Source organism: Zophobas morio, unplaced genomic scaffold (genome assembly GCF_036711695.1).
Source record: "Zophobas morio isolate AGI-343-1 ecotype UQ-CSIRO unplaced genomic scaffold, CSIRO_AGI_Zmor_V1 ptg000487l, whole genome shotgun sequence".
Lineage (NCBI taxonomy): Eukaryota > Metazoa > Arthropoda > Insecta > Coleoptera > Tenebrionidae > Zophobas > Zophobas morio.
This window is the reverse complement of record NW_026972590.1, coordinates 2,761-15,452: the sequence shown is the minus strand read 5'-3', so window position 1 is coordinate 15,452 and position 12,692 is coordinate 2,761. Positions and strand designations below refer to the sequence as shown.

Here is a 12,692-nt window from a genome sequence, read left to right as displayed (position 1 = left end):
TAGCCTTACTTATGAAAGGTCATGTAATAAGTAATATTTTTGGATTGAAAATAATAAATTTAGAGCCATTACACGTATTCAAAGGAAATTTTAAAGTTACATTTAACCTCCTTAAGTGCTCTTGAATAATTGTTTTTATATTTTAATCAAAACTTTCCTAATACTTTCTACTATAAAATATAAAAATGAATATTTTTTAGATCGATGTATTATTTAAGTGGAGTCATCGGTTCAAAGCGAGTGACTCATACTTGCATAGCCCAAAGAACAATTAAGCCGTCGAGTCCTGAAGTAGAGAAGCGCACATTATTTCCTTTTCTTTCAAGGGCAACCATGTGGCTGGCAGTAATTAAAAAGTAAACAACTTGCAAAAAAAGAATTTTTCAGGTAATAAACTTACAATTGAAAATTTTAATGTTAAAAATAAAATTATTATTGAGTTTTATAATAAAAATAAATACTTTATGGCATTTTGGTGAGTTGACTTTAACACAACGTCACTTGCTGCCTCACGTGATTGCAGATCTAACTTCTTAAATCGGCTCATCGCACTGTTAACGTTGCTTCCACTTTGCTCCTTTTTTTATATTATGAAAATTAATGCAACCGCTTATAGCTTTTATATATTCTTCCGCAATCCATCGTGAGCAAATAATTTACTATTCCATCCTAAAGATACTCTATACAGCCTACAAAAATTTTGATTGACTGTATAAATTAACATGGAGAGTGCCTTTGCTCCGCTATCGAGAGACTTTTCAAATTTCCACTCTCCGCCAGCACATTTATAAAGATTGGGTGCGCAGCTGTGGCCTGAGCACAGTTAAAAAAAAATTAATATTAAATCAAAGCTATAATTCCAACTTAAAATAAACATCTTTTCGTTCTTGCTAAAACGCAAAGCATCGCATAAAAATCCAATTATACATTTTACGAAGCACCAAAAAAAAGAACAAAAAGAGAAGTAAAAAAAAGAAGCCTTCAATATAAAAAAAGCAAACGGTTCTTAATAAATTTTAATAATAAAAACAACCTACAAATATTGTCTAAAAATGAAGGATACCTGCTGCAATTAGTAAATTTTCATTAGCAAACATACAGCAGCGGTAAGGAAGGCTGTGCTCGTGGACAGAAAGAATTTTACTCGTGTCACTGCTGTGCACAAAGCATACACAGCTAGAGTGCGCTTGAAGTGGAATTGCAAATTACTTATTAGCAATTAAATAAAAAATAAATTGCTGAAATAAAAAAAGGAATAACTTGTAGCAGTAACTAGAAGTAATAAAAAACTAATAACCGCCTATAAGGTAAATAAAAGAATTGCGCTGCAGGTTTAAAGATTACATTCACGTCATTATAAAAAAAAAATACAGTTTTATACAGAAAATTTTTATAAGATTGAGATCCCTTAATTAAAGTACTTACAAACCCACGCAAGGACTTCTCCAGCGGGCGAGAAGGCGACGTCGTGGACCCACCCGTCCACTTCGCTTTTCCAAGTGTGCAGGAGAGATCCAAACGTGCGAAGCTGGCTGGACTCCGCCCACGAGGTATCTGGGACAAAAAAATAAAAAGGAAAAGAGGATTCATAACGCTGAATATATATAAACAAAGAAGTTAAACAGGGGAGTAAATAATAAATAAATAAATAAAGTTTAATAAATTTCAAGAGGTTAAAAAAAAAGAATCAGCTTGTGCAGAAAACGTGTCGAAAACTTTTTGTATATTAATCGTTATAATATTCTCCTACAAAAAAATTAAATCTGAGAAAATTAGTTTAAGTATAAAGAAACTACAGGAAGTCTTAAAATATAGAAGAAAGCAACCGTAACACTAAGATAACAAATAACAGATCTGATCAGAAAACCTTCGGGTCGCTTGTCTACTCCTTTGATGGCTGCAGAAAATAAACGAACATGGAAATCCGAAGAACTACAATTACAAAAAACTTGCATTATTTTGCTTCGTAAAAAGTTTTATTGAACTAGAAAATATAGCCTTTTTACATATATTAGCAAATATAATAAAAATTTACGAATTTTAAAAGAGGAAAAAAAATCAATCCAACATGCACAAAACTCACCCGACAGCCAACAAGGTGGAATTTGGGTGCCAGTCAAGACAAGTGACGGTCGAGCGAATGCCAGATTTGATATTTTTAGCGACCCACCAATTATGTTCTTCTTGGAAGTAACAAATACTTACGATTCGTGCACCGCTTCCAACTGCGAACTAAACTAAAGTTAGTGAAATAATAATAAAAAGAAAAGTACATTAAACAAAAAAGGTTTTAAAATTAATGTCTGACGACTATTACGGCGGTCATTAAACCCCCCCCCCCCCTAACCTAACACGTCTTCCAGTGTGTAGAAGCTCTATAATTATTTTCAAGTTTTTACCAAAAAAATAACTAAAAAATACGGCAAAGAACCCGCCAAAAAAGTAATAAAATTGAAGCATTCCAAAAAAAAGCAAATAAAACCTTCTCTCCGCTGGGAGACCACCGGACACACGTGGCTGCCCGGTTAATGCGGAGAACCACAAGACCTGGCTTCCACTTCCCGTCACTTTCAAGCTTCCAAACGTACGCGTTGCGATCCTCCCCGCAAGTAGCAAGCAGATTCGACTGTGGCTCCTGAAGGATATTAAATTGCCATAAAATAACTTGTCTAAAAAACGTTTGAGGTTGCTAATAAAAAGGAAGTAAGCCATATACGAAGAACTTCCAGTCTAAATCTAACACGTTTTACAACCAGTAAAAGGGGCCCCTCAACACAGCACTAAAGTTGCTTACACAAAGTGTAACTCTCTTTTAATCTGTAAAATGGTCTCTACCCATTAGGAAGTTTCAACTAAAAGTTTATAATTTATAAAGTGGAAGAGTTTTCAAAGTGAGCAGTTATATAAAATGAATAAAAAAAACATGAGTCAGTAGTTCAACTTAAAATAGGGTATTGAGAAAACAAAAAAAATACTATTATAAGTATAAAATTTAGAGTAAGATAAAACAATATAAGTTCACTTTAATAAGAAATCAAGCCCTGGAGCTACACTAATGAAAGTAAGAGAGACACCGAATTAATAATAGTAAACTCAAAAGTTTAAATTCTGAAGAAAAAGATGCGCCTCTGTTCTATATGCTAATTTTGTAAAGCTTATAGCTACATAAAAAGCACCCAGTCAATGGACAAAACGCGTTGATCATGCTCTAGAAGGGAGTGAATTTTATCCCACGAAGAGCCTTGTTTCTGGTATATGTAAACTTCAGGAGTACTAAAAGAAACACAAATTTGTGTCCCTAAAGAATTTTAAAAAGTAATTAGACTAATAAAAGAGAAAAATAAAGAAACTAGCATAACCCCAGAAACGGATAAATAACTTTAACCTTAAAGAATTATAGTTACGCAAGTTAACCAAAAAATCGCAAAAAGTATATTACTAAAAAAAGAAAACGGTAAGAATAAGAAAAGGTATACTATCTCCATTCCAAGCAAAACAGGAAACTGGAATTGAACCAGACAAATTAATAACAGTTGGTGAAGCCATTGTTAGGGGAAAGGGTAAAAAGTTCAACTCAAAAAAAACCTTTTAGAAATATAGATAAAGATAATTATTTTCTGATGCACAAGAATTCATCAGAAACATGAACCGCTTAATAATAACAATTTGACACCGCGGACTCTGAGCAGTCTACGCAGTTTTTCGCACTGAAGGAGAGTAAACCCTCCACCTCTAATAGCCAAAGACTTTTAATTAGTAGTTCTACAAATATAGAAGTGGTAAGACCTAAATGCGCTTCAGTTGAAATTGGTGAATAAAAATAGGCCCCACTATTTCAAACCAAATCACTTTTTAAATTTTAAAAGGTAGGTTGTAGGGTCTAAACTATGTTTAATTCCTATACACAGATGTAAGGTGGAGGTTTAAAAAAATATAACATTTCATATTTTTTTTGCGAACTTCTTTTCCTACCCAATTACAACGATGACGAATTACACTACTCGAGGTACTGCATCTTTTTGAGTTGCAAAGATTTAGCAAAACTTTGTGTGATTTGTGAGTCTTGACCAAGTTGAGGGGGATAATTAAGCAGATTGAAACAGAGACGCAACAAACATGGAGCCAAGACGAAAAGTCATAGGTAAAAAGTTATGATAGCAAGGTTTAACTATAATTTAATATATATAATTTATATTTTGAGATGAATTGTATTCGTAGTATAAATAATAAAAATGCTACTGTATTGATTAAAACTAATTTTTAATGTTTTTACAAAATTTTGTAAGGTGTGTGTGTACCTCTCCTATCGCGTAGATCTTAGAATTAATTTATAGCGCCGTATAAAATAACAGTAATAGAATTAAAACCTGTTTATCATACTACCGCAACGCTCTCATTAAGATTAAAGCTGCCTTTAAAGTGGCGATTTATAGACATACAAATATTGGCCTCAGATTAAATCTCTGGATCTACTACTCCTATTTATGGTAAGTTTAATAACCCCTCATGAACTTTCATGGTCCAAATACATGTAGGTTATCTATCCTCTGATACTCATTAGTGTAATAACCACAGGGGTTTATCCGAGATACATTTACCCCATCCTCTAACTTTGGGCTTTATGATAGTACCTATAACTAAAAGAAGAAGAATTTAAATGAATAGCTTCAAATAATTTTATGTAATTTATTGAGCATCAAATTTAATATCAAATGACGAATCTATTAAGCGCTTTACAATTATATTATTAGAGGAGCGACGAACTAAATACAATGAAATAAAATAAAATATATAGAAGAAATCATTATATTTAATGTAAGAGTTAGCAATAATTATAAATGGAACTAAGATTTAAAAACAGATCTATGTATTTAAAATTAGAACAATCGTAAAATTAAACAAGAACGCCAGACCCGTAAAGATAACAGACTTTTTATTTATTAATGGTATTTCTTGTGCTCGAGCGGGTCAAGAAACAATTAATTAGATTAAAGCTTGATTAACGCAATTTCATGTACACATGACGGCTAGGTTACCCATCAAAGACCCGATAAAGAGAGTCGCTTCGGTGGGTATCGAACCCACCTGCTTGAGTTTAGGTGTCAATACTCTTAACCGCTGAGCTAAGACAACAACTGTCAACCTCGCTGTGAGGGTTTTTCTTTTATATATATATGGATATATCTTGTTACCTCTAGCCCTAACCCCTATAACAAAGACAACAAAGATTTAAAGTGCTCTATCTCATTGACTGTAACTGAGCTCTTGGGCCAGTAATCGACAGAAGCTGTTTAAGAATGTTGACTGTTTGTTGTCTATAAAACAAGCAATTGCTGGTTGTTGCGGCCGTTAGAAGTAGTATTTTCCGACCAAAAGAGAAGGGTTGAGACCTTCAGAATTACTTTTAATAAAGTAGGCTTTTGCTTCGTTGGTAAAAGTAGTTGATAGGCTGCTTTAAGTCCTCGCAGGTAAAGTTTGTAGCCACGATAATGGTGGCGTAGGCTTGATTGCACAACTGACAAGACCTTGCTCTTTTGCGCACTGCGCAGTCTAGTGGTCGCGCCCATCAGAGGGGCGCAGCGCAGGAATTACACTGTGCCCTAAGCCTGGCAGCGGTGGCACTGTCCAACGCGGTTCCTCTTTCGTAGCCCTCCACCTAAACTGTAAATGGAAAAACTTCTACAATTCTGACAGCTCCTGCCGATCTTAACACGGGAGTTTCAAAGCCCCTTGCGTGCACATCTCCCTCTAAGTTTAGGGGGTGGAGACCGCATTTAATTTTGCAGTTTACAATCGCTATAGGCTGTGTCCTCTAAAATTTGTTAGGTAAAATGTTCTGCGCTTCATTGAGCGTAAGAGCTGTGATGACGCGGTCTTTGTGCGCTGTTGCGAGTAAAATCGTTAATTTTTTTGATGCGTGTCTTTGGGCTTGGGAATCTCTCGGCGTTAGCTTGCAGAAGTTTACGGATAGCATCCCTTCTGTTTTTTTTTTCGCAGAGAACAACTTTCTATTTCGTCCCAGAGAAGGCGCAGCGACAAGCAGTTATTCGATATTGTCTGTGGTATTAGGGGTATTGATAAAAGGCGATAATTTATCCTCACAATACTAAAGAAATTAGGGGCACGTGCACTAGTAGAGTACACAGACTTAGAGGTGGCGGGGGATGATTTCTTGGCGGTTTTCCACCACATTAAATCGAATGACGAGAATCCAGCCTAAATAAACCACTACTCCCCGGTCCTTCAGAAGGGTCATTAAAATCCTAGGTGGGGATGCACTAGGGGGCGCCCCTCTTGGAAGATGGGAAATAAGATTAAGCAGTTTGAAACCTTAGTTCGCACTGACCGTAGTTATGCCGTATAACAATAAAATAAATGCGCAGTTGACCAAAATTCAAACAATAAAGCATTCCCCCCCGGTGGGACTGGAATGGCTCGAATTTCATTCTCAAAGCTTAATCTATTTAATTTTATAACTTTTTAGTTCAACGGAAGATAAGCCGCTTTACGGCAGAGCCTCACCTTCAAATTTTATTTCGAGATCATACAGTCGGTGAGGTAGAAGCGCACCAGGGTATTTTTCATATTGTGTAGGGAGAACTCGTGCGTTTAGTTGGTTTCGTGATCCCACAGTTTCAATAGCGATCACAACTGAACCGAAATGGATAGGTAATTCGGTAGTTTATTGTATGACCTCTTTTTTACACTGCATCGGATTGTTTAAAAAGCTGGTAGTTGAGTTTTCCAACATAAGCTATACTCCGCTTCTCACAGGGTACAGGATCTTACAAACGTTAAGCCGAAATTCCTTTGTTATTACTTTTCGATCTAAAAGGATTCCTTTGGACTCAAGGTGACCTCTAACCTACAAGGTGCTTATCTAATAGTAATCAAAAAAGTTATTGTCTGGATCCGTGTACAGTGTAAAGGTTAGTGGTGTAGTAAATAGAGGGATGGAGCCCGAACTTAGTTATCCAATGGAGAAGACAACAGACAAGGAACAGTTAAGATTGTAGGCCTCGGCTTCCCTTTTTTTAAACATATTTTGTATCAATTAATGCATAAACCGCTATTCAAGAGAACTAGACTTTTTTGGTGTATAATACCGCCCCCACAACGGTTTTGTGTAAAGCTTCACCGGCACCGGAACGGATGAAGACAGTGTCGACGTGACGTGCTTTATGAAAGTCATTTTCCAAGGCATCTAGTCATAATAGTGTGCATGACCACTATTGGCCCCGCCGGGCGCAGGACTTCAGTTGTCTACTTTTTGTTGTATCCCAAATATGAAGGTAATTTATCGTAAACTTGAAAAAAATCGAGCAGGAGAAATAGGAATTATACCTGAAAATTCAGAAGACTTTTGGCATGTGTACAATATTTTACAAATCGGTGATGTCCTGAGAGCATCTACCGTAAGGTAAGCTATAAACTGGTGATTATACTTTTAGGCTAAGTGCTTTAAAAAACTACCAACTCTTAAACAATTAATTATTTATTTAGGCGAGTTCAAAATGAATCTTCTACGGGTTCAGTTTCCAGTAAAACAGTGCGAGTATATCTAAGTTTGGAAGTTACCAACATATGGTAAACTGAATTATTACTACTCAATTCTCTATTGTCTTCATGATAAATACTGCCAAGGTTTGATTTTGAGTCTTGTTCACTTCGTGTGAGCGGGCGTAATGTTCTTGAGAATGAATATGTTAAACTGGGTATTTGTAAACACATAAAATTTTCTTTTTCTTTTTGTTTAAATATTTTAATAAAATAATATAGTATATTCGTTATTTTAGGAGGGCATCACACTTTTGATCTTGAGTTTAATAAAAAACTTTGCATTAGCAAATTAGAGTGGGATTCGTACGCTCTAAAGTAGAAATATTATTTCTGCAGGTCTTTATTTAATTTCTTATTTATAGACGGATTAACGAGGCATCTTCTCTTAAAAAATCAGCTGATGTTATAGCTGTGGTGATGCAAGAAGGTCATTTAGATTTATTTTTATTACTACTTTCAATTTTGTTATATAAAAATGGTTTAAAGTTATTAAATTTTTTTTTATTATTAAAAAATATACCCTTTTAATTTATTGAAACACTATTATATTTGTATATAATTCCTTTGGTTATAATATGAATTATATATTGTTTATACTTAAAAGTGAAGGTCTAGCATATCTATGCTACATTACCAACGACATGACTTTAATAAAATCTAAAATTGAACTGTCCATTCCTAGAAAACGGAGAAACGGCTGCAGCCAGCATGAAAAAGTGTCCATAGTTCTATTATTAATTATTTTGTAAATCTATTTAAGTAACAAATTGTATACTTAAATACTTTTACCATTTTTAGGTTTATATGCTTTTTTTTATTCCCGTACACTAATTTTAATTTTATAATTTTTTTATTTTATTGTGGTTTTTAATATATAATAGGGTGTTGTTTATGTTAAACGATTCTTAATATATATTTTTATTATCTATATTGAAAAGCGGTTTATGCTGTTTCTCGTTTTTTGTATAACACAAAGTTTAATAGTTATATATATAAAAACTTTGTAGCTTAGCGGCAGGGGTATAATTATAACGCTTGCCAATAAAATAGACCCTTGAGAAGTTTTATGAATTAATATTACAATCAATAATTAAAAATGCTGATTTTGAAGTAGTGAAATGCTTAATTCTGGCGAGTCCCGGATTTGTTAAGGAAAATTATTTTTGTTTATCTTTTCAATTTTATGTTTTATTGAATTATAAAAAACTATTTTTTATATATTTTTAACTTTTTCCTTAAAAATGTAACCACTTTATCTGCTTTTTAAAACATTATATATCCTATCTATAAATTCAACTAAGTTAAATTTTTATGTTAGCACCTTACAGCAACCCGAAAAGGGTAGGCTGGTATCATTATATATAAAAACTTTTATTAAGTTTTTTTGGTCTTTAATTTGTTTATTTGGTTTTTTAAATTAAAGCATTTTATAAACATTAGTGAGTCGATTCATACTTATTTCATGTTCTCTAAGAGTACTCTGTTCTACTGCTGTTTTATAGATAAAAGCACATAGCGGTCAGTCACATGTGCAAGAGAAGACACGAGGTTGTATGTGTTGCCAGTTAGTTTTTTGTAAGCACACAGCGTGCTTTATGGCTGTTGAAACTTCTCCGACACCTTTTCTTCAAAAACATTTGCAAACTGCCACAAAAAAATATATAAATCCAACTTTTGCTTAATCCCCTCGTTGAAATTTTAATATTTATATGATTTTGGCCTGCAGGATTGCTGCTTTGAGTATATTAAGGAGCAGGCTGTCAAAAGGGACATGAAGGAGATACTTCGTAACAAAGAAAAGTTTCTACTGGTTCATTCCTCTTCTGGTCATAAGGACGGTCTGCAATATAATTGTCTATTCTACTTTGCTTAACGATAATAGACTTGAGTAGAATCCGCAATTGATAAATAAGTTTTTATTTTTATTTCAAGCTCTACAGGAAGCTCTTCAGAGCCCTTCAGTTTCTCTAAAACTCGCAGATACAAAGGCGGCTAAAGAGGTAAAAATACTCGAAAGTTTCTACAAAACTTTGGACGCCGATCCGTCTCGGGCTTTTTATGGCTATAAGCACGTTTACCAGGTCCTACAATTATATTTATGGTTGAAATGTAGTGAAAGTAACTTATCATTTTCTATTAAGGCTAATAAAGAGTTGGCAGTAGAGTCCTTATTAATATGCGATGCGCTCTTCCGCTCGAGAAATCTAAAAATAAGAAAAAAATATGTCAAATTGGTTGAAGCCGTTAAAAAAAATGGTGGAGATGTCTTTTTATTTTCGAGCATGCACTTCACAGGAAACCGTTAAGTTTATTATTATATCACTTTATTACTTTTATAACTTTTTTCTAAAACTAAGTATACTTAACTGTGGTTATATACTTAATATTTTTATAAGTTCATTGTTTTCATTAAATGTTTTACCAAGTATACCATGTTCAGTGCGTCCTTTTTTATCTTTAAGATCTATCTATAAAAGTTTTAAATCTATAAAAAAGATTCGTACACTTTTTTGTTATAAACTTTATGAAATAATTTAGAATATTTTTAGACACGACGAGTATTAATTAAAAAATAATATTTGATTTCTTTGTGGTAAACGTAAATAATTTTTAAGGTCTGTATGTGGAAAGGCAGTTATAGATTTTTAGGCGCTGCAATTATTATATTGTTGAACTATTATGATATATCATGAAAGCTCACCACTTTTATACACTTATTATTTATGGGCGATTTGTAAATCAAGTGTGTTTATCGGAATTTTTTAAATGATAGGAGTCAATTAGTTTGTACTTGGTTTATTTTATTTACTTTCTTAGTACACTTTTCTTTCTTTTCTGTACATTATTTTATTTCGTATAATTTATAAAATTTTCAAGCATTGTCTGTTGAATTGTTGCTTATTTTTTATTATACTTTAAGGTTCATTGTTATCTATTATTTAGAATTTAGTGGTTGTATGCTTATAGATTTTTATATATGATTTTTCTTCAGAACTTAATCAGTTTACTGGAGTTGCTGCCATCCTTCGATTTCCTTTACCACATCTGGAAGATTATTTTTTTGACGAAAATGATTTGTTAGAATCGCTGGATAATCTTGAATTATCAGGTGAGGCTATCACAGCCAATAAATTATAAAAATAAATTTTACATTTTATATAAGTTATATCATTATCGGAATTTAGTTTGTGGGGTTAAATTCGCTTAAGGAAGGAGTTATTATAAAACTCAATAGCACATAATTTATACTTTTTAGAGGTTCTTTTTGTAATTAAAGTTACTAAAACCACTTAAAATTTTTGACCAATAGGGCCTTGCTATTAGATATCTCTTTGCTACTTGCCAAGTTTAGATCTTTTAAAAGATTTTGTTGTTGAGCGTTTTTTTTTATATTTCTAAAGATCTAAAAGGCAGAGCCTCTTTTGCCTTGCATAAGCACTCGCCGACAGTAAGTATAAAGTACTCTCACCACGCTTTTTACCACCTAATTATAAACGTTTAAAAAATTGCAAGCGAGATCATTTGGGTATCAGTGCTATATTGTGAACTATACAACGCAAAGATCAGATAAAAATCTGCATATAGAGTGAACTCTAAAATTTATTATGGCAGAACAAAAAAAGATGAGCATTGGTCTTTATAGAAATGCTTTCCCTTTCAGTAGAGATTTAAATTGAGTAGGCCGTCTATGCGGAATTAAAGCTGAATTAAGCGTGCTAAAAAAATGAGATGACTATCACTCCTTACAAAGATTAAATATTTCTTCAAAAAAAAATTAAATACTTTTACTAAATGCTTTTTTAAGTTTTTGTTATTATTTTATTTTATAATTTCAACGGTAAACTTTAGTAGGCAGTTCACACCACTAAAAAAATGAAACGCTTCGTTATTAAGACGCACTAATAAGTGCTCGTTCTGTAAGTTGTGAATTAATCATGTTTCTACTTAAAAATTAATTAAACATTGTATATATGCTTAATTATTTTAATAAAAAAAATAAAACATAACTATTATTCTTAAAAATAAATTAATAAAGTATTATAGAAAATAAAAAAAGATACTAACTAAAATTCCGCTGTAAGTTAACCGCTCTGGATATTTTCGGTGAATGAAACGACTGTCAAAAAAAATAACTAAAAAAATCTACATTACAAAAAGAACGTATGTAAAATCTGAAAAACTAACTAAAAATGCTTAACAAATAAATCAGCAAGACCAGGAAAAGTCCAAAAAAAAACAATTAATAAAAATGAATCTCTTAATAAAGTTAAAAAAGGGTAGTAAAAAATTTAACTGCTTTTATTTTTTATGAGCACTTTTTAATAATCGTTTCGCAATGTCCCTTTCTTCTATTAAAAAAGCGCGAACGATGCGCTGACGAACACATTTGCCACAGCGGGAGCCTCCGTAGGCGCGAGTCACTGTTTTGTGTCTTCTACTAAGTCTCTTCAAGGCATATGGACGTGATGCTTTCAAACCGGCAAGTTGAGATCCACAATCACCACACTTTGGTACGGAGCCTTTCTTTTTTAAATAGCTAATAACTAATCTTGCCCCAGGAGTCTTTACACTAACAAAAAAAGACAAGTTTATATGATGCACTAAAGTTAAAAAGCGTAAAATAAAATGATAATAGAAATTTGTTATAATTGAATAAAAATGTATATAAAAGAGATAGAATGGAAAAAATATATAAGTTAAATACATTTTAAATTTATTTGATCTTGTATTGTAAGACAAGCGCCTTCTGTAAGTCACGCGTTGTACCATGTTCTAGTATAAAATTAATAAAAAATAATCGTAAATTTTAGTTACTAAATTGAGCATTATAATAAAATAATTTTATATATCTATATTATTACAGAAATGTTGTTCAAAAAATCAATTTAAAAATAAGCGTAAACTAGGCAGATCACCCCAAAAAGTAAAATTCCCAGAAACAGGGAAGCTGTACGCTTTCTCCTTAAAAATTCAGTAAACGGTGAACCCCACGTGTATACCCCTTTAAGTAATTGCCATTGATAGCGTAGTAGCTTTATTTATTAAACCGAATATGATTCCTTCTGGTGGTAAAGGGAATTTTTAACATAATTTAATCACTTTAAAACTATATAAGGATGAACGTCTTTTTC

General features: G+C 32.7%; 3 protein-coding genes and 1 long non-coding RNA gene across 5 annotated transcripts; 2 read left to right on the top strand and 2 right to left on the bottom strand.

Moving 5' to 3' along the window:
* Window positions 1-190: 190 nt before the first annotated feature.
* On the bottom strand, window positions 191-3,725 carry LOC135121088 (actin-related protein 2/3 complex subunit 1B-like). 2 transcript variants are annotated; one of them, XM_064045396.1, is made up of 11 exons: window positions 3,650-3,725; window positions 3,477-3,585; window positions 3,177-3,298; window positions 2,483-2,635; window positions 2,084-2,232; window positions 1,868-1,932; window positions 1,426-1,554; window positions 1,064-1,186; window positions 734-813; window positions 462-577; window positions 191-339 (listed from the first exon to the last, which is right to left on the bottom strand). In XM_064045396.1, exons 2-11 carry the CDS (start codon window positions 3,544-3,546, stop codon window positions 246-248), a joined length of 1,101 nt encoding a protein of 366 aa, XP_063901466.1. In that variant the 5' UTR covers window positions 3,547-3,585; window positions 3,650-3,725; the 3' UTR covers window positions 191-245. The 2 variants fall into 2 exon arrangements, with proteins under 2 accessions (XP_063901466.1, XP_063901467.1); XM_064045397.1 differs by lacking the exons at window positions 191-339; window positions 462-577 and adding an exon at window positions 585-669 and having other exon boundaries at window positions 723-813.
* A 3,457-nt stretch (window positions 3,726-7,182) lies between these two features.
* On the top strand, window positions 7,183-8,309 carry LOC135121096 (protein pelota homolog). The gene is made up of 6 exons (XM_064045424.1): window positions 7,183-7,420; window positions 7,504-7,587; window positions 7,645-7,715; window positions 7,797-7,875; window positions 7,923-7,987; window positions 8,170-8,309. The coding sequence occupies exons 1-6, from the start codon at window positions 7,287-7,289 to the stop codon at window positions 8,307-8,309; spliced, it is 573 nt and encodes a 190-aa protein (XP_063901494.1). The 5' UTR covers window positions 7,183-7,286.
* A 772-nt stretch (window positions 8,310-9,081) lies between these two features.
* On the top strand, window positions 9,082-10,662 carry LOC135121100 (uncharacterized). The gene is made up of 4 exons (XR_010278850.1): window positions 9,082-9,398; window positions 9,493-9,641; window positions 9,702-9,861; window positions 10,553-10,662. It is a non-coding gene; the product is annotated as an uncharacterized LOC135121100 (long non-coding RNA).
* Window positions 10,663-11,859: 1,197 nt separating this feature from the next.
* Window positions 11,860-12,330, bottom strand: LOC135121081 (large ribosomal subunit protein eL34-like). Its single transcript, XM_064045383.1, has 2 exons — window positions 12,299-12,330; window positions 11,860-12,130 (listed from the first exon to the last, which is right to left on the bottom strand). Exons 1-2 carry the CDS (start codon window positions 12,328-12,330, stop codon window positions 11,860-11,862), a joined length of 303 nt encoding a protein of 100 aa, XP_063901453.1.
* Window positions 12,331-12,692: the final 362 nt, after the last annotated feature.